Source organism: Equus quagga, chromosome 2, assembly GCF_021613505.1.
Source record: "Equus quagga isolate Etosha38 chromosome 2, UCLA_HA_Equagga_1.0, whole genome shotgun sequence".
Taxonomy (NCBI): domain Eukaryota; kingdom Metazoa; phylum Chordata; class Mammalia; order Perissodactyla; family Equidae; genus Equus; species Equus quagga.
In genome coordinates, this window is record NC_060268.1 from 146,390,599 (window position 1) to 146,417,597 (window position 26,999).

The window sequence follows — 26,999 nt, forward strand, 5'->3', positions numbered from 1 at the left end:
AGAACCATGGCTACTGACAGGCAAGCCCACAAACAAGCACAGCTCTTGATCAGGTCTGCACACAAAGACATGCCTTTAGATGTGTGTGTATAAAATCTACTGAAGATGTTTATCTATGATAAAATGAATCTCCATCATAAGTATTTTTATTGTTATTAAAAGAGAACGAGCTGAGCTCCCTGAATGGGCTGATTTTATTTAGAGGCAACGTGGAAATTTAATGCTGTGCTGTAAAATGCTCTGCAAGGAACACAGAGCAAACCTAATGGGAGTCCAAAATTTAGACTCTCCCTTTTCATCTCCCTCAGCAGACTCCATGGGCTAAATCTGAAACTGATACTAAAACTGAGTTTAAAGACTCAGGGAGCTAAAGTGACTTCTTTCAAAAAGCTTATTTTATTAAGCCCTAGAGAACATCCACCTGCGCCCTGGTCAAATTGTGCATATCATACCCAGAGATTAATTACACTGCCAGGAATGCAAGTGGGACCTACAGAAGTTCTTTCTTCTAGGCAGTCCTACTACTTAGCTCCCCAGATGGGCATGTTGGGGAGGAAGGAGGGAGGGGGACACGGGAGGAGCCCTGTACACAGAATCTTCTCTCCTGTGCTTCACTGTTGTCATTTTAGCTGTGATCCAAGCCAGCTGCTCCACATTTGGCAAGCAGTAATTCTAACAGTATGGAAAAATGAAATCCCAAACTCCCAAAAAGATTAAGAGGAGTCAATTCCATTGACAAGATCAAGTTAACCAATGTCCTATCATCTTGGTGGAAGTTTGCAAAGCAAATGCCACACAGCCCACTATAGGTTGGGAAGTTTGCTTGTCCCAGCAGGAAACAGCTCATCCCTACTAATAAATTCAGCTCACAGATGACATTTCTTGGCCCATTCTCTAAAATTCACTGCCAGCATGGCCCACAGTGTGGGTAAGACGTAAACTCCCAGGTCAGGATTCAGAACAACTGCTGCCTGAAGCAGCAGCCAGTAACTAGCTCACTGTTACAACTCCCTCCACCTCCCTGGGTCTCAATGCCAGTACCTGTGAAAGGAGTGGCTTGCATTAGAATGGTCTCCAGTCTCCTCCCTACTATAAACTTTCTATGGATTCTCTAAGAAATACAAAAAATCACAACCACCCCCAATCATATAGGCTGACCAGAGCCCTAGTTTTAAACACCACTGAAATATGCCACCGCATATCAACAGGTGTCTGGGTTATGCAGTCACTGTTGTAGTTACAATCCATTCTTATCCAAGTAGGGAAGAGACCCACTACTGGATGGGATGGGGGAAGGGTATTCTGGAACATTGCTAGGATGACTATTTTGGCAAGACTCTGGCAACATCTATTAAAATTAAAAGTACACATACATTTTTAACCCAGCTAACCTTTCTCCTGGACCATATAAAAAAAGCACCAGTGTTGGAGGATAGGTATAGAATGTTGACTGCAGCACCCTTTAGAGTGGCCAAATTAAAACAAAACTCAACTAAACTGGAAACAAAGTGTGTGCCCTTTAACAGGAGACTGTTTAATAAAGTGTATGATTTCCAAACCATGGGATACTGGGTAGCCATTGAAAGAATGAATGAGAGCTATATCAGTGGCCTGGAGAGATATCCTCAATCTTCTGTTAATGAGAAAAGCAAAAGATGCCTAGAAGTGTAAATAATTTATTTGCTCTTTTCGCTTTGAAAAAAAAGGAGGGGAGGAGAGGAGGGAGGAAAAGAGGAAGAAAAGGAGAAAGGAAGGGAGGATGAAGAGAAGGGAAGGAGGGAGGGAGGGAGGGAGGAAGGCAGGCAGAAGGAAGACTCCTACATGATTATGATTACATGAGCCTGCAGAAGGGTACAGAAGGCTGGCCCTCCAGGTTGTTAATCCTGTTAAGATTAATCATGTTAGGGGCTGGCAGGATGAGCAGGTTGTGGGTGGAGGCTAGAGATCAGGAGAGGCGATGGAGAAAATTCTACACTTAGCACTTTCAGTATACGCAGAAGTAAAAAAATAAGAATTCAGTGATAATGGAAAACAGGACACATCTCAGCACAGAATGGACAGTACAACCTGTGTGAAATCCAGAAAACAATCTAGTTCTGCATCAGAAATCCAATATTCACCCAGCCACAGCTGTCACCAGCTCTCTGAGACGAAGAGTCCCTACATGGCTTTTTATTTGGTTGGATATTGGTAAGTACATGGAACTGCAAAGAGGTCTCTGAAAAATGTAACAGGGGACACCTAAACATTTTATAGGTTATTTAGAATGCTGGTTTCTTCTTCTTTCCTCACCTCCTGCTCATTTTTGAGCCATTTCAAACCTTTTGTTGGCAACTCAACAAAACAGTGGAAAAAGGGATAGAGTTTTGAAAATTCAGTTAAATGTTTTATCTGCGATTTTAGTTAAGGTGAAAAACAGATACTAAGGATTGGAGTACTGTAAATGGCAATAGAAATTGCTTTCACTAACCCACATTCATTTCTTACCTTTGTGAAAAATTGAATGCTCTTTTCACATTTTAATGCTTTTACAGGACACTATCATATTTTAAATGTACAGTTTTATTCATCTTCCTGATACCAAAGTCTACTTATACCTATGCTTCCCATACATAAGCTGTAGATGGAGAGAGAAGGGGAAGCAAGGAATCCCAATGCAGCTATCACCCACGGCTCACATCCTCTTTAATCCAGGATGTCCAGATATTTTGATAAATTCCGCTGAACTGGTGATAAGAAGAGTCTATTCTGTGCTTGCCAGAAGTGATGCTGGTTCTAGACACAGAACATTTGCATTCACCCTTTATTCCTCCTTCTCAAACCAGGTGTCTGTCATTTAAAAAAAAAATTCTAGAATTTTCATCAAGGATGCTCAGCAGGAGACTCTATTCAAACTGCACAAGACGACTTCTGCAAACAAGTTAACTGATCTCATTCAAAATGGTTTCTACCATAGTGAGGTGTGTATAAACCAGAAAGTGATGTTCATAAAAGAAGGTGCTATAGGTAAGTGGTTGACTTTTGGTGCATCTTCTCTCAGCATATTCCAAAGAATAAAAGGAACTATTTCCTAATGAAATTCTTGCACATGTGCACTAAGAGAAATACACAAAGATGTTCACTGCAGCAATTTGTAGTAACGAAAAACTGGTAACAATCTAGCTGTCCATCAATATGTAAATAAAATGTGATATACTTATATGATGGAATACTATATAGCTAGGAGAATTAACTAGATTTCTATGTCTCAAGATGGACAGAGCTCAAAAACAATGAAAGAACACTGCTTTAATGGTGAGCAGAAGTGATGTGTAGCTTGTTAATTCCAGGTCAGACCATTTAGTTAGAGGCACAAGAATTTCCAGAGCTCTCCCACAGGCATGGGGAGCATTCCCGATAGTGGCTGCTCTGTCAGCCCAGGTCCTGGAGTGAGGACACAGCCAATCCTTAATGCACATACAGCATGAGCAGGAAATAAACCTTTTTTCTTTAAACCACTGAGATTTGGGAATTGTTACTACAACAGAACCTGGCCTATTCTGGCTGCTACTTGAAGTGGAGTGCTGCTTTAACAGCAAAAAAATATTTGTGGCATTGGCTTAGAGGCCAGGCAGCAGGGAGTAAGGAAATGGATTTTGGAGGCCAGCAATGCATTTGGTGAAACTATCATGTATGATAACTTGGAAGGCAGATAATAAACCCAAAGAATCAGTAGCTCTCATCAAAGAGGTTGAAAGTCAAATGTTAGTAGCATGTGTTGGTTTCTGTTGGCTACTGTTGGCTGCATTTTAAATGGTGTGACCAAAAAAAGAGAGGGAGAGATAGTCTCAGAAAGTAATTGGCTGGTTTACAAAGAAAAAGGAAAGGGAATAGAGTCCATCAAGTCAGACTTGCAGGGTTGGAAAAGCAGCTGCTTCTCTTCCCCAAAAGGTAAACAAAAAACTGAGAAAGTCTTTGCATGAAAAAGGTCAATGAGAGCTTAGCTTTGGGGTGAAGTTCAAAGGAAGAGAGACTGGCTAACACACCCACTCTTAACACTTAGAAAGGGTTAAGATGTCTCCAAGTAAAGATGCAGTTAAGGTTGTGGCTTCTTATTTAATTCTTTCAATTAGAACGGCTCAGGGAAAAAGGCTTCCCCACCAAAGCCTAACAGGTTCAAAGTATCGTCAATTAAGTCAATAAAGAAAGACATGGAAGCCGAAACACATTCATTACACAGTGATTATAAGTATGTCAAAAACTGAGGGCTTGATTGATTGGCGTATGGCAATAAACTGGAGTTAAACAGATAAGAAACCTATTTCCTTTTGAAAAGAGTTGTACTGCCCAAGAAACCAGGAGCATGAACCTAAAAAGGCTGGGGAAACTTTAAGACCTAGAAGAACTCTTGAGTCCCCAACCCTCTAAAGTTAGGAAGCAGCTGAGAAAGCTGCTCAGCTCCTATGGAGGGCACATTCTTCAGTGCTCACTTCAGATGTGATCCAGGAGGCTGTTGGAAAAAGCCAACAGCTGAAGAGAACAACGCACTGGGAAGGCCCTCCCAGAGAGAAGAATTAGGACCCCAAAGGAGCATTCTCCATCTACAAGTCAGGGAGTCCAGAGGGATCTCAGAACCGCTTCAGCATTTTAGAATGACTGAGGACCCCGTGAATGGTGTCTCCCATTCACACCCCTTCTGAATAGGAGTGTATACTGGGTTTTCCAATCTTTGTTTCACCATTATATATTAACATACAATGTGGAAGGTGGGGGGGGTCAATAGCAGGTAACTTGCCTCTTCAGTTCAGAAATCACTAGATCAAGAGGACCCACATTGAGGGGCCGGCCCAGTGGCACAGCTGTTAAGTGTGCACATTCCACTTCGGCGGCCCAGGGTTTGCTGGTTCGGATCTGGGTCTGGACATGGCACCGCTTGGCAAGCCATGCTGTGGTAGGCGTCCCACATACAAAGTAGAGGAAGATGGGCACGGATGTTAGCTCAGGGCCAGTCTTCCTGAGCAAAAAAAGAGGAGGATTGGCAGCAGATATTGCTCATGGCTAACCTTTTTTTTTTAAAAAAAAGGACCCACATCTAGAGTTCATGTTGAAACGACTTTGAAACACCCCCTAACTTAGTGCCAACTGTGCATCATCCAGATGCTGGGACTTGGTGGGACTTTGGGGTTGGCTCCTTTGGGGAGGGGATGAGTGTATTTCACCTGCGACGGGGAAAGTGAGCCAAAAGTCTGGTAATCACAAGAGCAAAGTGTGCTAGTCATCAGTGCTGCTGGGCAAATATTTCAGTGAGTTGTGAATGGAAATGGTGTGGGTCACTTCCAGGTGTGTGTCACTGTGGCTGGTGCGAGACGCTTCAGAACTCTGTTACCATAACCAGCAAAATTCAAAATAATGATTGCTCTATCAGCTGGGATGCGGAATGAAGATGAGCCAGAATGGAGCCGCCAGCCACGCCTCAACGGACTGACAGTGTGAATGAGAACTAAACCTTGTTGTTTTAAGCCACTGAGATTTGAGGGTTATTTGTTACTGCAGTATGATCTTGCCTGTCCTGAGAAATATACCCTCCAACAAAATCTTTGGCTGTTTTTCCCCCTGGAACCCTCCCTCTCCTACAGACCAAGATCCAGGGGCTGCCAGTATTGCTGATAAACATGTGGTAGCTGAGTGTTAATAAAAAGGTATGTAGGTCTGGTTGCATTTATTTCTATCTAAAAATTTCTCCAAACACAAACCAAGATTGGCAATCTGGTAGCAGTTAGAACCATGAAATGAATCTGTATTCTAAATATTGTGGTGAAAATATTTTAAAATTTTACTGGTAGTCGATGGCTTTAAAACAAAGCCTGTTTCTTAAAGATCTTTGCAGAACACTAGAATAGTCCCTGAGGGGCAGTTATGCTTCCTGCAGTAAATTTCAAGAGTACACTGAACTCCAAATAGCAAAAATGACCAAAGACCAAAAAAAAAAATAACCCACAGAAAAGGTTTCCTACAAGTCAAAGAAACAATTTTAAAAAGCTAAGGGAGCCTGATATGAGAAAATCTACCTCCTCTTGAACAACCAGCCACAGAGCTTGAAGAGGTGTTCCTGGAGAGGCAAGGCTCCCTGACACCAATATTTCTCCCTGGATGGAAATCAGGCACCTAGCGCTCAGGATCATCTCCTCTGCGTACGGGTCTGACTCAGCTGCCTGTTGCTGTCATGCACAGTTAAACCGTTCCCTCAAGGTTCCACCAAGTTGGAATTTGTTGTAATAATTATGAACAGGGAGCAGGAGGACCAGAATTTTTTTTTTGGAAGATTAGCCCTGAGCTAACTGCTGCCAATCCTCCTCATTTTGCTGAGGAAGACTGGCCCTGAGCTAACATCTGTGCCCATCTTCCTCCACTTTATACGTGGGACGCCTACCACAGCATGGCTTGCCAAGCGGCGCCATGTCCGCACCCGGGATCCGAACCAGCGAACCCTGGGCTGCTGAAGCGGAACATGCGCACTTAACTGCTGCAGCACCAGGCTGGCCCAGAACCAAAATTTTTACCCACAATTTATGAATAGATTTGTTAAGCAACCTAATAGGTGGAAAAGATGTTTGAGGATTCTGTAATCAACAGAAAAAAAGGCTTTCAAAGCACTTTGGGGGTATTTTTACACTATATGAATGCTAATCATGTTCAAGTGGCCTAAGGACCTCTACAAGTTACAAACAAAAAACAAAAAAACAAAAAACTTTGTTAACTTAGAATTGTAATTCTTTGAAAATTTGCTATCTGAGGGCTAGCCTTCCCTTCACCAGGTCTAAACTTGGTTGATAGTATAATGTAATTCTCTGCTACTATATTCATAGAAACATTTAACTTTAAGAGGTGGAAGTGGCCTTTGGTGAGTCCAACACCGTGTTTACAGATAAGAAAACTGAGGCTTAGAAATATCAGAAGTGTCCGAGGTTAGTAACAGTAGGGATCAGAACCCATTTCCAGCTTCATCAGCCAATAAATTCCCCATTTTGCTGGGCTAATCTGAGTTGAGTTGCCTGTCACAACAGACTATGACTGTGGGCAAGTTTCCTTCTTGAGCCATTTACTAATCTGTAAAATGGAGGTGAATTACCCTACCACTAAAGTTCTGTCTAGTTCTCACCTTCCATCATCCTAAAGACAACATACAAAACCCTCCCAAACGATACTTTTAACAGCTTAAAACATGAGAGCTGAAAACCTAAGAACTATTTAAGGACCTTGAAGAAAGTAGGAAATGTAAAATTTAATAAAAGGGTTTCCATAACACTGTAAAGAAACCCATAATTATTGCACACAGAGCAATCTGCTAAACATTAAATACTCTATGGAAAAAACTTAAGTCATGGTTTCTTTCAAATTAATGTATACCAGATTTCTTTAGTTTGAATTTTAGTCACATGGCAATAACCAGTGTTGGCAAGGGGACAAGGACACAAGCACTTACAAAGTACCAATGGGAATGTAAACTGCTGTACTCTTCCCTTGGGGGTATTTGGAAATATATATTAAAAAGCTCCAGATTCCTATACCCTTTGATATATTAGTTCCACTTTAGCCTAAAGAAATAATTATCCATGCATTCCAAAATTTACCTTCAAAAAATCTTTGAAGGTTTACTAATCATAGTGAGAAAACTAATTTGTTGTCCAAAAATAGAGGGCGGGTTAAAATAAATGATCATCTGTTAACACAAAGGAACAATACACTGCCATTAAAATCATTTTCTAGGATGGCACTTAATGATGCGAGGAGAATGTTCATTATATATTGTTAGGTGAAAAGAGCAGGTGATTAAATGGTATATTTTGTATGATTACAATTTTGTGGAAAAAGTAAATGGCTATTTGTACACAGAAAATGAGACTAAGGACATTAGGCCAAAACATTAACAGCACTTATCTGCCGATTGTGAATTAGGGTGATCTTTTCCTTTTGCTGGCTTTCCTGATGATGCTTATCAATTTTTTACAACCAACATGCTTAATCTTCATAAACAGAGTTATTTTAGGGTTCTCAGTCAAAAACTTGTCTTTAACGATGCAAAAGAAAAAGACATTGTTTTAATTTTGCTTCAAGGAGCAGACAAGCAGATCTGTGGTCCTGCCCATGGAAAAGAGGATGTCAGCATTCCCCATCTCAACAGTTCCTTCCCTTCCCATGCAGCACCCTACCCACACCAAGCCTGTCTTCGAAATCCTTAGACACAGCCATCAAGAATGACAAGGAAAGCCTGCCACCCAAGAGCAGAGTTGTTCAGCCAGTTGGATGCATGACACCACCAGGGCTCCCTCAAGAAGACATCTGACTGACCCACCGACACTGCTGTCAGGGCAAAACTTGTATGTTCAACTTGGCAGTTCTAAACATACTTAAGGGCACACAGGTATGTTTGTGGGAAAGGTCACACCCCGCCCACCCACCCGTGTGACAATAACCCTTCTCCCTCTGGCACAGCCTCAGATTCCCATCAACTTTCTCCCTCTTGCCCAGACAAGAATGGGAACAAAAGAGCTGACCGTATCATATGCAAGAGGGAAAAAGAGAATAGCCAGGATTCCTTTCAGAACTTCTGAGACAAGTAGAAGTATTATCTGTCACACGCGCCACCAGAATGAAAGTCTGGATTTCATCACCTCTGCCATGCGAGCCCAAATCATCTATTAGGCATAACAGGTTCAATGTCTAGGACCTGCGACATTTTTAGGCACTCGTGAAAATATTTTAATTTCTTTTAAAATTAGGAGAAAACACGTGAACTTTCGGGTCAAAAAATACTGTAATATACCATATTAATACATTCATCTTTATACCAATGCAGTCATAAAGCAGAATTTTTCTTTACTTTTTAAGGAGGAAGGGGTGCATGAAGGCAAAAATCCCTGGAGTCCATGAAAATCAGCCTGTTCACGGTTTGCTCCACAGCCAAGCCCAGCTTCGAGCTGGCGCGATACCATCCATACCAGAGTCTACTTGTCACTTGCAATTTGAACTGGATCTCTACGGTTTCTTCACAATTGTATTTTCTTAAAGCAACTTCAATTTTAGTATTTAGTGCAACTAAATTTTAAAGTAAAGTTTTAATTATTTCGAAAAACAGCTGGCTCTGTTCAACCACATTCTTTCTCAGATTTGCCTCATCATAAAAACCACCTAAGGCACTTGTTAAAAATACCGACCCCCAGGCCACTGCCTGAAGATTCTGATGCAACGGGACTGGAGGAAATGTTTTCAATGAGGGGGCCTGTAATTCTCACTGGTCAAATTCAAAACCACTGTTCTAGTGGAATCAAAATGAATGCTTAAGTAGCCGGACCATGATTTAAAAGTGAGAAACCCGGAGTCTGAATGAGCTGCCCTTGCTTGTAACTGTGAGGGAACTCTGAGGCTGACAGCTTGAGGGCAATGCACAGTAATGACCCAGCAGCTGGTCCCATCCCCAGGAGGGTCTTAACACATCTAATTGCTTGTTAATGAAATTATTTACAAACAATTTATAACATGAGTGCCGCAGGTGATTTTCAAATTTTAAATACAGCTTTTGAAGTTATCATCCATCCATGGCTAAATCCCATGGCTATGAGTTTAGAAACATTGTACATGTAATCAAATTTTGTCCACGTGCTCTTCTCTCCCAGTGACTCCCATTTGAAAGGTAACCATGCATTCCTCCATAAAGAAGATAGCTCTGGCAACAGTATTCATGTATTTAGGTCAGGCAAACAGACATTCTTTGATTTCCAGCCCATGTGGCTGACCTTGACACAGACAACCACATGAAATCAGAACAACAAACAGAAACACTAACATAAAAGCTACGGTACTGTTTTTTTTAAGCTTAAGATTTGGGAGAAAGAAAAAGCTCTTGCAGGGCGCCATTCTGGCACCAGTAAAGGTATTCTCAGCTTGGATCTGGACCAGGAGGAAGCAGGGGCAAGATGAGCTGAAGATGAAGGGATCCAAAATGTGAAACCCACAAGGTTAAAAAAACTTTTCCTTGAGTCTCTGCCTCAAGTTCCTGAGCAGCTCAGTGAGGTGCAGTTTCTTTCCCAAGGTTCTAGGGCCTTTCCCTGCCACCCTTGCAAAAGAAACCAGACTAGAAGGAGGGGTGTCACTCTAGTGAGCACCAAGATCATTTTCTCCCTATCATCTCTGCAGTCAAGCCCTGTATTACTCCTCCAGGAGAAGCGGTAAGCAGATGAAATTTATTTCCCATTCCAAAGTAATGTTCTCAGGCTCAGGAGCTGGGAATAAAACACAATTACAGACAGTGACGATCATCATCCCTATTTCTCACCAAGAAGATGCCTGTCGTGCCCAATCTAGAGGCAACGGAAGGTGAATATCAACCTTCCATGTGGTCCTCACCTTTAATTGTGCCACGTTCTTCATTAGAAATACAGTCCCTGGACTAAAAAGAAGATTCCACAGTTTTGACTGTGCAGAAATATGCCCAAGACCACGGCTACATGCACCTGTGTGACTATCTCAGTGTGATCATTTCAGCAACCAGAGCTGATCACAGCTACCACCCAGCACGGCTCCTCTATCTACCTAACGCCCTGCAATGAGGCTCAAGATGGTAATCTCATTAGTTGCTTAAACAAATCCCAGTTTAAACCACCAAGAGGTTTAGCTTTTTGTCTTGACAAGCCACCAGAGCATGCTTACTTACTCCAGGGGTGCTACTGACAATTTAATAGCAGGGAGTGGCTAATTAAAGCAGCTTTGGGGAGAGTAGCATTGCTAGGTGGCACCACCAGGCAAAACAACAGGTCTCCCAGAAATGGGCTTTGATCATTTATTTTAGCTCGACTGTGAAAGTCTGGCAAATCTTTAAAGATGGGTGGGGAAAGATGTGCCAACTGCTCACATGGCAATGGAAACTGAAATAAAAGGGAGGTCTGTGCACCCTCCTCAAATAATCTGAGCCAAACTCCACGCTTATGCATGCATCGGTTCACTGAACAGATATTTATTTTGTTCCTAGGCACTGTGGCACAGAGTCGGGAGGCAGCAATGAACCTGTCCCCTTGGCACTCACATTTCAGTCCACAAAGACTGACTGTTAATCAAGAACAGCCTGGAAAGAAGGTATGAAAACTCTGCTATGAGTGAAATCCACATTGTCCTAGTACCAGACTTCATTTGTTAATAGACTTAATTAAAATAATCTTTTAATATTTACAAATGGCAGCTCTATGCAGGGTTCCCTCTTAACCAGAGTAACTATCAAAACATAAAGCCTGACACTTTCTAGCCATTTGAGAACCTTATAATTAAACTGGAGATGACACTCAAACCTGTGAAAAGTTTAAAATCATAGGACATTAGCGTTGGAGGAACATAAGAGCTCTTTTAGGGAAATGCACCTCAAAACCACAATGAGATAACACTTCAAACCCACCACGATGACTATAATTTAAAAACGGAAAATAATGAGTGTTGGTGAGGATGTGGAGAAATTGGGATCCTCACAAACCCCTGGTAGGAATAAAATAGTGCAGTCCCTTTGGAAAACAGGCTGGCAGTTCTGCAAGAAGTTAAACCTAAGAGTTAGTGTATGATCTGGTGAGCCCACCTTTAGGTATACGCCTAAGAGAAATGAAAACCTATGTCCACAGAAAAACTTGCATGCAAATGTTCATAGCAGCATTATTCATAATAGCCAAAAATAGAAGCAACCCAAATGTCCAACAACTGCTGAATGGATAAATAACATCTGATGAAATAGTATTTCCATACAATGAAATATTATTTGGCAATAAAAAGGAGGAAAATACTGATACACACTACAACACGGATGAACTTTGAAAATACTATGCTAAGTGAAAGCAGCCAGTCACCAAAGCCATCACAGATGATATGATTTCATTTATATGAAATGTTCTTGATAGGCAAATCTATAGAGACAGAAAGGTTAGTTGTTGCCTAGGATTGGGAGCTGTGGGGGAAAAGGGCAGTGACTGCTAAGTTTTTGGGGGTGACAAAGTGTTCTAAAATTGATTGTGGTGATGGTGGCACTCTGTGACTATGTTAAAAACCACTGAAATATACACTTTAAATGGGTGAAATGTATGTGAATTATATCTCAATAAAGCTGACTTTATACATATCTAAAGCCCTGGCCCAATCCCTTCATTTTTTTTTTTTTAAAGATTTTATTTTTTCCTTTTTCTCCCCAAAGCCCCCCGGTACATAGTTGTATATTCTTTGTTGTGGGTCCCTCTAGCTGTGGCATGTGGGACGCTGCCTCAGCGTGGTTTGATGAGCAGTGTCATGTCCGCGCCCAGGATTCGAACCAACGAAACACTGGGCCGCCTGCAGCGGAGTGCGCGAACTTAAATGCTCGGCCACGGGGCCAGCCCCGCCCAATCCCTTCATTTTATAGATAACTTTTAAAATATAAATGCCAAATTATAATAGTTTTCAAAGGAAATCTTTCTAAAATGCATGACCCACTTTCCCATATTCTTAAACTAAATAGAAGAAAATTTTAGCTCTTTCTGATGACTCAAGGTCATATGAGAATCAATTATTGTGCCTGTTATATAGTTATGCCCTTAGGAACCACATAAACCTGTGTTTCCCAGCTGCTATGGTCTGAGTAATTTTTTGTCTCTATTGTAGCTTTCTATGTCTTGCTTTTGGGGTGTTACTGCCGTATGTCTACTAAGAATATGCTGCATAGGAATGCAGAGCAACCAGAAAATCAAGACTGTTAAAACTGTAAATTGGTAAAGGTAAACAGACTCAGAGAGAGCACAGGAATTACTCCAACTGTAAAATGCATAAGCATCTCCAGTTTTATCTACTTTCCAACACTGATTTTGGTTGTTCAGAAGTATTTGCTTCCTTCCAGGTTCTTACCTGCCTTCTAGGTTATCGCTGGTAAGTTGCCAGAGTTGCTGATCACTGAAATTAGTAATAAATGTTTTTTTACTGTAACAATTTTTTTTTTTTGAGGGAGATTAGCCCTGAGCTAACTACTGCCAATCCTCCCGTTTTTGCCGAAGAAGACTGGTCCTGAGCTAACATCCATGCCCATCTTCCTCTACTTTTATACGTGGGACGCCTACCACAGCATGGCTTTTGCCAAGCGGTGCCATGTCTGCAACCAGGATCCGAACCGGTGAACCCCGGGCTGCCAAGAAGCAGAACGTGTGAACTTAACTGCTGTGCCACCAGGCCGGCCCCTACTATAGCACTTTTTCCTGAAGGCACAGCTAGATGTAATATCTAATTGGGAAAAGAGATTAAAACTTAAAAAAAGTAAATGTGAAGATTTGAAAGATTTTACTTATCTAGCACCATTTAGTTTGGGGGCATAACTAGCCTTCTATATCATGAAGGTGAGATTTTCAAACTCTTAGTACTGGAACTTTTTTTTTATTATATCTTTACTCTGGATCTCATCTTTCAAAGAGATAAAAAGCAACATCTTATTTACTTTGGTTTATTTTACAAATCATATCACACATTTAATGTGAAGTTAACAAGACTGATGCTGTTTTGATGAATATAAAGCCTGGAAAATTATTACTTAACGGATGAGAGCTGCAGTTTCATGAACTTCAGCATCCAATTTATTTCTGTACGTTGGTTGGATTACACAATATGGAGAAGAGCTTGATTCACAGAGGGCAGGTGCAAAATCCTAACTGTTTTTTTGAACAGCATTCGTTGCCATCTCAAGAATTTCTTGCATCAAAACTGATTCAATAGCTTGAAAAGACTTACAGAAAATGTTTCACAAAAAGCTGAATACTAAAAATATCTAACAACTCCTCGCTTTGCTTGTAATAAATATAAAAATCAAACAAAACCCATCTGAACCTTATAATAAGTGCTAAAACCCTAAGACAGCAAAATCAGGACTTGACAGGTTACCCATTTTCTTGTTATTACGTAACTGACCGAAGTCACAGTGAGAGCATTTGACAAGCAAACAGGCCTAGGCCTTGCCTAAAATTTAATCCAGTGTGGTACATATGTGCTGAAGTGCTGTACTGGCTTGTACAATTTTATGCTGACACATATGCACAGGTCAAATTTTTTTAAAGACTTCAGAGCTACACACTTGCCAATCAATGAAATAAACAAAAGAGCAAACCCAAACACTTTGTACACCATTACTTATACAACCCAGTATAAAAACTGATATTAATGATGTCCCTAAATTATTAGAAAATATTAAATGAGGGGCCGGCTCCGCGGCCGAGTGGTTAAGTTCGCGCGCTCCGCTGCGACGGCCCAGGGTTCGGATCCTGGGCGCAGACATGGCACCACTCATCAGGCCACGTTGAGGCGGTGTCCCATATGCCACAACTAGAAGGACCTGCAACTAAGATATACAACTGTGTACGGGGGGGGGGGGTTGGGGGAGATAAAGCAGAAAAAAAAAAAAGATTGGCAACAGTTGTTAGCCCAGGTGCCAATCTTTAAAAAAAAAGAAACAAAAAAGAAAATATTAAATGATACTCTTCTATTGAAGAAGGCAGGGATGTATAAAATGCGTGGAAGCACATTTTTCATAAAACTGAAAAAGCCTTAAAACTGACAAAAGTAAACTGGTAGTTATACAGATAAGAATTCACTGATGTTTAACTGGTTTGATCACCAGGAATGCTTGATAAACAAGACTGATACTATAGATTCAGGATCTGTTTTTCATTCTTGTGGTTAACTTAAAATACAGAGGCATAGGTCTAACGATTGTCTGGAATGGCATATCTCACAAATTTCAGCAATACCCCTCCTGTAAACCTCAGGTTCAACCCCGACTCCAGCACCTCCAGATTCTCAGGGCTAAGCCCAATCCTACACCCTAGTTAGTTGTCTTCAGGATAAATGCTAGCTTGCCTGCTCCCACCCTAATGACTTGAGAGGAAAGGAGAGGGTTGGAATTTTTTTAATACTGTTCCTAATCGCTCAATCTGAAAACAAAAATGATATAGGAGATTCTAATCACTTCTAGTCCAGTGATTTTGGGGTGATCCCAAAGCACCTTTTCTGGCACAGGACTATTTCATTCCAAGAATGAGGTTTCAAACATCAGATTATAAAGCAATGGTTAAAAAGTAATCATAAACAAACAATAACAGGTACTGGCAAACAAAGGAATCTTCTAGAGCAACACAATATCAGATTTTCATCTATCAACAAACAGATGTAACAATTTTAACTGAGGTTAGTTAACTGAATTTATTTATCTAATCTTATCTAAAGCATCATAAAATACTATAATCTCAACTGGATAAAATACATTGTTAACTTTTTCAGCAAATAACAGATTATGGTTATGTTTTTTAAAAGTGTTCTTGTCTTTTAGAAATATATATATGAAAACATTTACTATTGAAATGATATGATATCTGAGATTTGCTTCAATATCATCCAGTTTGGGAAGGGAAGTCTCATGTAATAGATAAAATAAAATACGCTTGGACATGAGTTGATAATTATACAAGCGGAGTGAGTAATAATTAGCAATTAGTTATACTATACACTCTAGTTTTATATAACATTTGAAATTTTCCTAAATAAAAAGATGTTTTTTAATTCCAAAAATCTCCATATATTCACTCAGGACAGTGAAAGGACTAACGGAGCACAATGAGTTATCTTTGGAGTATAACTCAAAGGGTTGGGAACCAGGGAAGTTTCTTGTTTGCTTACAGATTCTGCTTATGGAACCAAACACATCCCGTTCCTTTCCCCCTTGGCTGAGACAAATTTCAACCTGCCTGCCTAACCGGAAACATGAAATGAAGATATGTGGCAACTCCACCATGCCATTTCAGCAGCACTAAATAAACTATAAATCACCCTGGAAAGGTGTGAGGCTCAACCGAAGCCAAATTTATACCTGTTTAAAGGTATAAAGGATTCAAGGTATAAAGGATTGGGCGTTCCCCAATCCACAAGTAATGAACATGTAACTCAAAATAATTCAAGTCATTCAAAATAAAGACAATAGTGAATCATGAAATAAGTATAAAGAAGGCCAAAGTTATGATTTTCCTGTGATTAATATTTTGGTGCATGCATGTGTATATATCTATAAACATAAAGACGTGTATATTATTTTCTTTTCCTTGCCTTGGTTCCCCGGCTGGGAACTGCTGTACACCAACACCTGCGTGTTCCACCTATTGGGTAATCCAGCCCTGAGCCCAGCTATATTTGGGGCAGCAATTTAAAAGGCAGGAAGAGAAGCAGATAACAATGTGATTCTAAGTTCCACCCTTACACCATAGTGGGCCCTCAAATATTTGTAGAACAGTTTCTTTCCGGAGAATGAGGCTTCCTTGTCTAACTTCTCATCTTCTGGCATTATCCTACTTAGCAGAGGACATATTGACCTTTTCTTCCCATTCTCTGCCTCAGTGGGACTTTTCTCTGAGGGACCTGTGACCTGTATCCCAGCCAGAGGTGGACTGATAAATGTTTAACAACTGGCTCTCTGAAAATAAAGCCCTGATTTTCAGCATTTGCCCATTTCCATTGTTTAAATACACCCACCAATTTCAAGCTATCAACACAAGGACTTTGAATGTAGAGTTGGGAAGTAATGTATACAATTAGCTCCCAGAGCCTTTAGGAGCCGGCTCCAGCATACCACTGGGACTCCTGGTTTGTCCAAGATAATACCAATTTATGCCTATAGTCCTGGCATAATTATTATTGGTACTTCCCAACAGTCTCTGCAAGTGTTGATGAAACATGATGTGGTCACTCCAAAGAATAAATCACATTTGGGCCACTTCTTCATAGTAAGGACCCTCCATAAAAGGTAAAAAGATGTGATATCTCCTTGCCCAAACTGATATTACCTTCTCTCTCCTAAACGCATAGCATCTCTTTAGATTTTCATCAAGCATAGGTAGTTGGGGAAGTATGAATAGTAAACAGCCCCAACTGTGCTCAAGTCCTCTGACTCATACACACAGAGTTGAGTAACTCGTGGAATTGTCATAGCATTTGAGTAAACTCAAGCCAGAGAACTGACTTCAGGCAACACCACCAGCTTGGAACCACATGAAACCAAAGATCATATCCAGAGTCTAGCACAGTGCTTGGTTCAAAGGAATAAAAATTGTTTGGCCCCTGTGGGACCATAAGGATTATTAAATGTTAGCATTCAAGGCGACCCAGGTCAATACTTACCTGATTCCCTTTATGACAACCCAAAGTGCTATCCTCCAGCCTAAGCTTTAATACTTTCCAGCAACCCAATACAACCCACACTAAATCTCATGGGTGATGAAATCTGGCAAGGGAGAGTGTGGGTCTTGGTTCTTCAGAGGGTAGGACCCCAAGGAAAAGTCAAGATACAATAGCTATCTTTAAATATCTAGCGAGCTGTCACGCAAAAGACAGATTAGATATACCGTATTGTCAAGGAACATAGGGTAGAAGTTATGGGGAGGCAGATTTTGACTTTAGAATAGGGAAGGACATCTAACCCTCAAATAATAGCTAACATTTATTGAGTGCTTATGTTTTGCTGGAAGCCTCACCACACTGCTGACCTTGAGCTTGAAGTCAACTAAGTCCATCCCTGCCTCTTTCAATCCTGGCCCTCCTCCCTCAGGCTGCACAGGAGTTGTTTGTTCAGAAGCCCCAGAGGGTTCCTAGTAACTGGCACTTCCCAGGCTCGACAGAGCTCACAGAGGTTCACGCAGGTCCAGAGTGTCCTGAGCCTCCATCTAAAGTCCTTGTGGCCTCAGATTCAGCATAGGGTCAAGGCCAGGCACAGCAGAAGGTTCACGTGCTGCTCTTGAAGGCAACAAGCACCCAGAAATATCCATCCCATCATCTGCCAAAACCACGTTTGCTAGGCTGTGGGTCAAAAGGAAGGCCCAAGAACTGGATGCAGTTGTTTTGAATTCTGAAGTCTTGTTCAATTCTGCAGCTTTTATAAAGGAAAAGTGTTCACTTTTCTAATGCTTCTCATGTCTTTTGTACATATCTGCCTCACTCAAGGGCTCAGATATCAAACAGTAAAGATCAAAGGAAGATACTTCCTTTTTTAAAAATAACTTTGTGCTGACACTAGATTAGCAGTAAAATAAATTACGCAGTCTTCTTATTCACAGAGTGGCCAACATCATTCTCAGACAGGGCACGCTGTACTGGGTCTCAGGAGCTGCAATGGGGCAATCTACGAAAACGACAATGAGGTCAAGACTTGTGACACAGGCTGTGTGCCCTGCTCCTAAAAATGTCAGAGGGAATTAGAGGAGCTTCTCATTCAGGAGGTGATGTCAGATCCACTTGGAGGATATTCTGAAACCCAGTCCCAAAAAGGTCTCAACTGGGGCAAGATGGGGTCATGGAAATCTTGAGATTTCCGAAAGTTTTAAAAGCCTCTGTGACTAAATAACAGCAATAATATTAATAATAAATACCCTTTACTAATAGTAGCTAGTATTAATAGTAAAACATCTTTTACTATGCACATACCAGAGTTCAGGCATTCTACTATACGCTTTATATACATTTTCTACATTTGGCCATCAAAAGTGAGAAGATGGGCACCATTATCTCTATTCAACAAAGTAAGCCTCTGAGAAGTTAAGGATCTCATATAAGTCTACACTGTTAAAAAGTAGTGGAATGAGGATCTGAATCCAGGTCTGGTGGCTCCAAAGCTCTTCCCAATATAGAACACTACCCACACTTCCTGGAAACCCTCTAGGGTCCTGAGTCTGGTCCCATGGCCCAGCAGAGTAAAAATCTGAATTCAGATAGTTTTACCCTGAGTCCTTGAGACCTCCCTCAGTTTCTTGACCTGTAGAAGGAAGATCATGCTAGTACCTCTGTCTTAGTCCATTTGGGCTGCTATAAAAGAAATACCACAGACTGGGTAACTTATAAACAACAGAAATGTATTTCTTACAGTTCTGGAATCCAAGATCAAGGCACTGGCAGATTTGGTGCCTGGTGAGGGCCTGATTCCTAGATAGCTGTCTTTTCACTGTTCCCTCACATAGCAGAAGGGATGGGCTAGCTGTCTGAGGTCTCTTTTATAAGGGCACTGATCTCAATCATAAGGGCTCCACCCTTAGGACCTAATCACTTCCCAAAGGGCCCACCTCCTAATACCATCACCTTGGGGGTTAGGATGCCAATATATGAATTTTAGGGAGACAAAAGCATTCAATCTAGAGCAGTACCTATCTGACAGGGTGCTGGGAGTGTTTGATGAGATAATCCATGTAAAGTGCTTAGCTTCCCAGCTCAGTTAAGTGTCCCTTAATGTTGGCTACTGTTACTTCCACAGACACAAGGATGAGTTTTTTGCCAAAGGTATTAGAACTGCTTACACTTATCTTTTCTGAAAGTTTACAGAACACACTTCCTTTTCTCAACATAAATAATAGGTTTCTTGTGGCAGAAAAGAAAGCCAACTGACCAGCAATGAGTTAGACTTGGGTTTGTGTTTTGGCCCCGCCATTCACTGACTACAGGTCCTCAGGCAGTTTGCTTCACTTCTCTGGGCCTCTCTTTACCCATCAGTACAATGGAGAGTGGGAGTGGTAATTGCATGCTTTTGTAAAAACACATATAGAAAAATGGATGCATAGCTGTTGCTCAATAATAGCCACTCTAATCACTCAGTCAGTCAAAGCGACTACAACTGCCATGAGTTTTTCCACCTCTTTTTAAACTACAGAGAAATATGTTAGAGGCCCAGATCATTATTTTGACGTAACTGCCTCTAAAAAGAACTTTCTCTCACTCTTTTAAATCATCTGCTACTTTCACAAGACGTGGAAGCAACCTAAGTGTCCAACAACAGACGAATGGATAAAGAAGATGTGGTACATATATACAAAGGAATACTACTCAGCTGCAAAACAGAACAAAATCATTCCATTTGCAATAACATGGATGGAACTTGAGAGAATTATGTTAAGTGAAATAAGCCAGCAAGAGAAAGATAATCTGTGTATGACTCCACTCATATGAGGAATTTAAAATTATGGACTAAGAACAGTTTAGTGGATACCAGGGGAAAGGTGGGGTGGGGGGTGGGCACAAAGGGTGAAGTGGTGCACCTACAACATGACTGACAAACATTAATGTACAATTGAAATTTCACAAGATTGTAACCTATCAATAACTCAATAAAAAAAAAATTCATCTGTTACTTTCAAATACATTCCCAAGAAGAAAATACACACACACACACACATACACACACACACACACAGGACTAGCCGACTTTAAGTACCGAAAAGATGTCATAAATTAAGTAATAAGATACCAAGCTTGACAGCTGCACTATCAGAGAAAAGGTCTGCTTAGAAATTCTGTGTGCCACGTTGCGTACAATGAACAGTTTTCATATCTGATTCAGAACATTGTCATCCCAAGGTGAATACTCGCTTATATACTAAAGCTAAAGCACCTGCAATTAAATATAATAAAATCCAAACCTTGATTTATTTTCATGGTAATTGGTTTGTATTAAACACATACACATAATTAAAAGGCAGGCTATCACCAATACACACATACACACACACACACACACAAAACCCCCAAAACTTGTCACTTAAAACCAATACTCCTTTGTTTCCATACTAATTTTGCTTCCAAAATCATGATGGATTTTGTTTTATTCATTTGTTAAATGTCCCACATGTTAAAAATTAACAGCACTCTTTCCATCTTTGGTTATTATGCCAAACAAAATATGCTTTGTCTTAATGCTGAAATTCATTTACTGGTCTTTGGGGGAAAAGTGTGTTCATGTGTCTAACAGATCCTGATGTCCGACTTAACCAGTTAGACACTGGACCTCCTAGGCCTTTGATTCTTAACCTTCCATTCTAATGTGCCTTGTACGCTTCATAACTTCATTGACAAACTTGGAAACCTGACCATGTCCCAGAAGGTAGCAATACTACAATGTGCTCTTGCTTTCCAGTTTAGTCTCTTGTTCTTGAATTTGCAATGCTTCTCTTCCATCTAGAAGTACTGAATACAGTAAAAAAGAAAAAAAATGTATGTATATCCACACTCTATGCAGATACAACCAGAAAATTCTATCTATCTTTTTATCCTGGTTTTTCTAATTATGCTGATTCAAAGGTAGCGGAAAGCTCAAATGCCAAAGCTAACTATCCTAATATTTAGAAAATTGAAGCCTTGTCCTGCTTTCACAATGGTGGCCACCTAAAACTGGTAACGGATTTGGTTTCTTCACTTTGCACCCACAGGATTGTTAGGTGCATTGTGAACTCTCACCCATTTTCTGCTCTTGCTCTGTCTGGAGGATTAGAGAAGTAAGATCTTCCAGGAGGCCGCTGGCACTGATTCTACCTATTGCCACACACTGAGAAAGAAGAGGGCAGCTTACATTCTCCAGCCTTCTGACGATGCTCAAATATTTGTCTTTCTCCAGCATAGTGTTTGGCGACTCAAACAATTATCTCCCTTGCATTTTTCTTCTCTCTCCACTAGTGTGGCTCATCTAACAGCATCCTTGGCCTTGAAAATATCCAGGATTTCACGGCAACGTTTATACACTACTTTGTGCCATTTCTGTTCCTCCTCCAAAAAGTTGCATTCACCAATTTCATCAAAAATAACTTAAGAAAGAGTTATGTACAAAGTTGTTGCTGTAGCACTGTTTATGATATTGAGACCCTAGCTGCAGCCTAAAGCTATGAGAGACAGTTCAAATAAATTATGGTATATCCATATAAAGGAATGTTGGGAATATAATACAACCACTAAAAATGTTGTTTTAATGCCATAAGAAAATGCTTATGCTAAAATTTTTAAATAAAAAAGTTATCAAAATCTTATCTTAGTAGGATCCAAAATTACCTTTAAAATATGGCACATTTTAGGTAGTTGTTTTCTCTGAGTGATGGGACTATACTTTTTTCTGCTTTTCTTCTACCATTTTTTCCCCCCACAGAGGAAGATTTGTCCTGAGCTAACATCTGTTGCCAATCTTCCTCTATTTTGTATGTGGGCCGCCGCCACAGCATGGCTACTGACAAATGGTGTAGGTCCATGGCTGGGCACCAAAGCCAGGCTGTCAATGCGGAACATGCCAAACTTAACTACTAGGCCACTGGGGCTGGCTCTTTTTCTACATTTTTCTACTGTCCAATATTTTTACTGAGAAAAGGTGAAAAAAGAATTTTGGGACTAGCAGTGTTATAACTAATCGAATAAAATTTTTAGTCTTTCTTATTCTAGGCCTAGATATGTAAACATTTTTTTTTTTAAACTAAGAAAGTCAGTCTGAGTTGTCTCTGCCTGCTCAGTTGTCTTGTGCTATGGATTACCAGCAGACGGTGTTCTGTGTGGTGTGATGACAGCTGGCATTTACTGAATGGCTATGTGCCAAGCAGGAATCAAAATTCTTGATATATATTATTTCATTTAATCCTCACATCAACCAGATGAGGTAGTAGAATTATCTCCATCTTAACAATACTGAAACTGAAGCATACACATTAAATCACTGGCCCCAGGTCATCCAGTTACAATTCAAACTCAAGCCCTGCAGAGTTTGAATAACTACACCATTTGCAACACATTAGGCTCTCAAGCATTTTATTAGGACCATCATTAGTTTCAAAATATTTGGGAAATGAGGTAACTCCATAAGATGTTACTATGTATGCTTCAAGGAAGCAGAGCACCAAGAAGCAGACCAAAGGAATTGCCCTATTGGTACCTTATGGAAACTCCACCGAAGGACTTTTGCGAAAGTCTGTCGTAGGGATGGCGACAGCTACCTCAGTGAGGTGGTGATGTCCCTTGTACCTTTTTTCTGCAACATCAATTGAATATGCATGTACCCAAGGTACCCAAAAATATATATATCCTCTATAATCAGGCTTCCAACTTAACTGGGGAGATAAGACAAATAACACACATGAAACAACTGGCACAAGGCAAAAACAAAAAAGCATAATTAAACGCTAAGTCATGTGGCAGAGTGGATAACTAGCGTGGAAGTCGTGCAGGAAGAACTGTCAGCTCTGAAGTATCTGAGAATTTTGAAGGTACAAGAAACAACACTTGGACATCACTTAGCCAACTCCAGCATTTCAAGATGAGCGTTAGTAACCTGGGTGAGGTAACACAGCTGCCAAGCAGCAGGTAAAGGAACTGAAGAAGCTTGATGAAGCAGTTAGTCTTGGAAAAGCTTTCCAAGGACAAGCAGAGGTAGTGAGGTGACAGCACATTAGATGAACACAGTGGACAATATTCCCCTCTCCTGGTTTAACAAAATCACCTGCCACTGGTCTGATTTTTAGATTATAAGATTGCAAATAGTCCCTGCACTGAGGGGTCAGATTTAAAATTTTTAAATAATTGAAAACTACTGAACTGTTTGTTTCATTCCACCCACTGTTCTTAAACATTAAGTATTTTAAGGTGTATTGCACTTTACCCCAAATATTACCAAACAGAAACACACCCATCTACCTATGCGTTCCAGGTGCCTGTCTGAGACAAGCACTATGTGGCTGTCCTTACGCACCTCTGGTTTGGACAGAAGCAGGTATCTGATGTTGTAAACTCCTAAGTAGGAATTATTTGTCCAGCTTTGATGCTTCCACCACCAACATACTCTTAAATTTCATTTAAAGCACCTAAATACCCTTCATAATAACTGCTTCCGTAAAATCTGTCATCAGAAAATGGGGAGATGCTCACCTCTAAGCAGATTCATCTTAGAGTACCTAAATATCAACTCATTGAGCAAATTTTATAAAATATACCTGAATGTTAATAGGCAAGGTATAAAGAGATTAAATTAAGCCTAGTTTTAACTAAGAAATTTTGGTGGTGAACACAGCAGATGTGACTCAGAGGATGTAAAATCTACTTCAGAAACGTTTGTTCAAATTAGAGACAAGAAAACAGGGTAGGATAACGAAAAGTCAACTTTGATGAATCCTTTTTAAAAGTTTTTAAATAACTATGGTCACTAAACTTAAAATAACTCAGGTTCCTATTTTTGTAAAAAATACAAACCACTTTAGTTCTTGACAAAGCACACAGGCATAAAGTTATATTTTCTGGTATTCTAAAATAATTCCTATGGATTTGCAAGCAAAAGTGAAGGCTCGAGGTTATTTTTTCTCTGCCTCCAAGCTATTGTTAAGAGAATGTATTTACAATTCCTCAAAAATCATTTCAAGGGATGTTACACCCTCAACTAAACATAGACCATTTAAGCCAGCAATACTAAACAAAAGCTCAATACAGTCTCTTTCTTTATATTTTAGTTATTTACATTGTAAACTCTTGAACAATTTGTTAACATGGATCAGAGAAATATTTAAAATGTGGTTTCAAAAGAAGTAAAACAGGTTAATAAATCATAAATAATATTAAGTCAATAAAGTCATTTTCTAACAAGTCTCAAAAATAAAAGTAAATACAAATTCAGTTGCTAGATGCCTTCCTTACAACCATAGCCAAATCTGCTGTGTGGCTTTAAAGTTCCAGAAAACTTTCAACCTAACCTAAACTTCATTTTCACCCTAAACATTTCAGATCTACAAAATACATGTATCAGAATTACGTCCTATAGTCGGATTAAAATGCTTCCCAAAGTCTCAGAAACTTTAATTGAATGCAGAAAAGCTAAGAGTCTGAAGTGAGAAACAAAAAGGAACAGAAACAAAGTGAAGCTGTTGTCCAAATATCAAGCTTTTACGACAAATCCAAAATATATCTAGCAATTCCCCTATATCAAACAGAATAACCTATATGTAAAAGGTGCATGTTTGAATGCAATCACCTATTAGCATGCATTTTACTTACTTTGCTTTTTGCCATTTATCAGCTTCATTAAAGAGACCCAGAGTGAAGTAACCAGTTGAATGAGGTTTGGCTCAGAAAAGAAAAACCAGTTGTTATCTCGATCTACAAATTTACAACTCAGAACAGCCTGCGGGGAAGGCACTCTTTACAAACTAATATCATATATATAAGCTTTAGATTCCGAAATAATGCATTTCAGCTTTCTGCGCTGTACATTACGATTAGAAATCCTCAACTCTACCTCCCCACTCCCCGAAAAAAAATCCACCTCCGATCCTCATTGGTCCACATAGTTCCGGCCCACATGGTATCAGTGGGTGTGTCCCTCCCATCAGGTTCTCTCACTGGCTGCGAAGAAACAGCATTTAATAGGCTGTGATTTGGAAGGTTGTCAAGCTCCACGCCTCCAGGCTTTGCGTACGCCAACAGACCCAAGGTGCTGGCCGCTACGCTGCGATTCAAAGGGCAAGCAGGCTGCCTGAGCGCCAACCCCAGAAAGACGAGCTCTGACAAGGGAAAGGGGCAAGCAGAAGGGAGAGGGCAGCTCCGCCTGTCCCTCCTGCTCTACCCCTACTCCCAGACCCCAGCAAAAAAATGTTCACCCACGTGCACTTTCCCACCGACAAGTTAGAAAAGCAGGCAGTGCGTTCGCCTTTCATAGAGCTGTGAAGCTCTGCGTCCAACCGGCCCATTCTCCAGATGGATGGAAGCAAAAGTCAGGCTCAGGCAGTGATCTTTAGTGCTTGGCATCCCGGGGGAAAGAATCAGCCCCGGGCGGCCCCTGCGACTACTCCCCGACGGCGGGCGCTGGGACCCACCGGGTGCACCGTGGCGCCTGCCCCGCCGCTCCCCGGTGCCGGGCCCCGCGCGCCGCGCCTGCCTCGCGCCCGCGCTCCCCTCCCGGCGAGACTTACGCGGCCTGTTCTTCCTCCCCGAGTCCATCCTCCTCCGAAGCCGGCATTTCTTGGCTGGAGAGTCGTGCTGAGGGGGCGGCGGCTGCGGCTGGAGCTCGGGCAGGAGCGGGAGGCGTGGGGGCTCTGCGTCGCCGCCGCCCGCGGGGCTCCGGCTGCAGAGGCGCGGCGGCTGGACCGGCGGCGGGTGGAAGCCGTTGTGCAGCAGCAGCCCGTTCACGGCGGCAGCGCCGGCGTCGGCGGGGGCCGCCGGGGCGTGCGAGGCCGAGCGCTCCGGCTGCCTGCCCCGGTCGCCCATGCCCGGGGCTGGTGGGCCAGCGCGCTGGCCCCGGCTCAGGCGGCCTCGCTGGAGGTCATTCTCGGGCGTCTTTATTTCCCCGGATCCTCCCTGCGGCTTCCGATTCAGCAGCCGCAGAGCCGGCGCCGGGGGATGGCGAGCCGGGCGCTCCTCCCCTCCTCCCACCGACTCCCCGCCGTCCTCCGCGCCCTGCCCCCCGCGCGCCGGCCCCGCCGCGCCGGCCTGGAGCATGCCCGCCCCGGGCGCGGAATCGGGGATCCCCGTGCACCCGCAGCCGGGGCCCCCGCAGCCCGCCTTCCCCGGATCCCCCGGCCGCGCGACTTCAAACGCGGCTTCCTCGCCTCCTAGACCTGTCCCCGCTACTGAGCATGCCCAGTCCTGCCCGCCACCGCCACCGACGAGTTTCAACATGGGGACTGAAGTTCTCTGGGTTTGCAAAGAAGAGAGAGGCGGGTTGGGCTTTGTATGGCGGAGCGAGCCGTGGGGGGACTTGGGCGAGGCGGGCGCGATGAGAGCGAGCAGCTTCGGGAGGAAAGCAGCGGGAAGACAATATTTGTAGAGGTTTCAGGTTTGCTAATCCTGTCCCCCGTGGACCAGATACCTTTGCAAGGTCATTCACGTTGTCCCCTCCTCCCCGAAAGCTTTGTGAATGTGTGTGTGTGTGGTTAAGTGACCAAACTACTCACAGGCTTGAGGGGAGGGAGAATGATTATTTATAGAAAGGTAGGCCGATTTGAGGAGGGAGAGGACTGAAATTTCTTTGCTGGCACACTTAGAAACACCATTTGGTCTCGTGGATGGTCTTTTGCAGGGAGGAAACCTAGGAATACAGTGTAAGGACAGCGAAGGACACAGCTGTAGGCAGGATTAACCGGTGCTGGAAGAGACCAAGTAAACAGACGCGGTCCCAAGCTATAAAAAGCACTTTCCTCACCCAGAAAGGACTTCAAGAGACAATG

The 26,999-nt window shown here is 41.8% G+C and overlaps 1 protein-coding gene across 1 annotated transcript in view; it reads right to left on the reverse strand.

Moving 5' to 3' along the window:
* The window catches only part of PANK1 (pantothenate kinase 1), a 52,303-nt gene extending 25,669 nt beyond the window's left edge, over positions 1-26,634 (reverse strand). The window contains exon 1 of the mRNA XM_046654157.1: positions 25,746-26,634. Coding sequence (XP_046510113.1) covers positions 25,746-26,451 — 706 coding nt within the window. The 5' untranslated portion in view covers positions 26,452-26,634. The remainder of the gene's footprint in view (positions 1-25,745) is intronic.
* Positions 26,635-26,999: the final 365 nt, after the last annotated feature.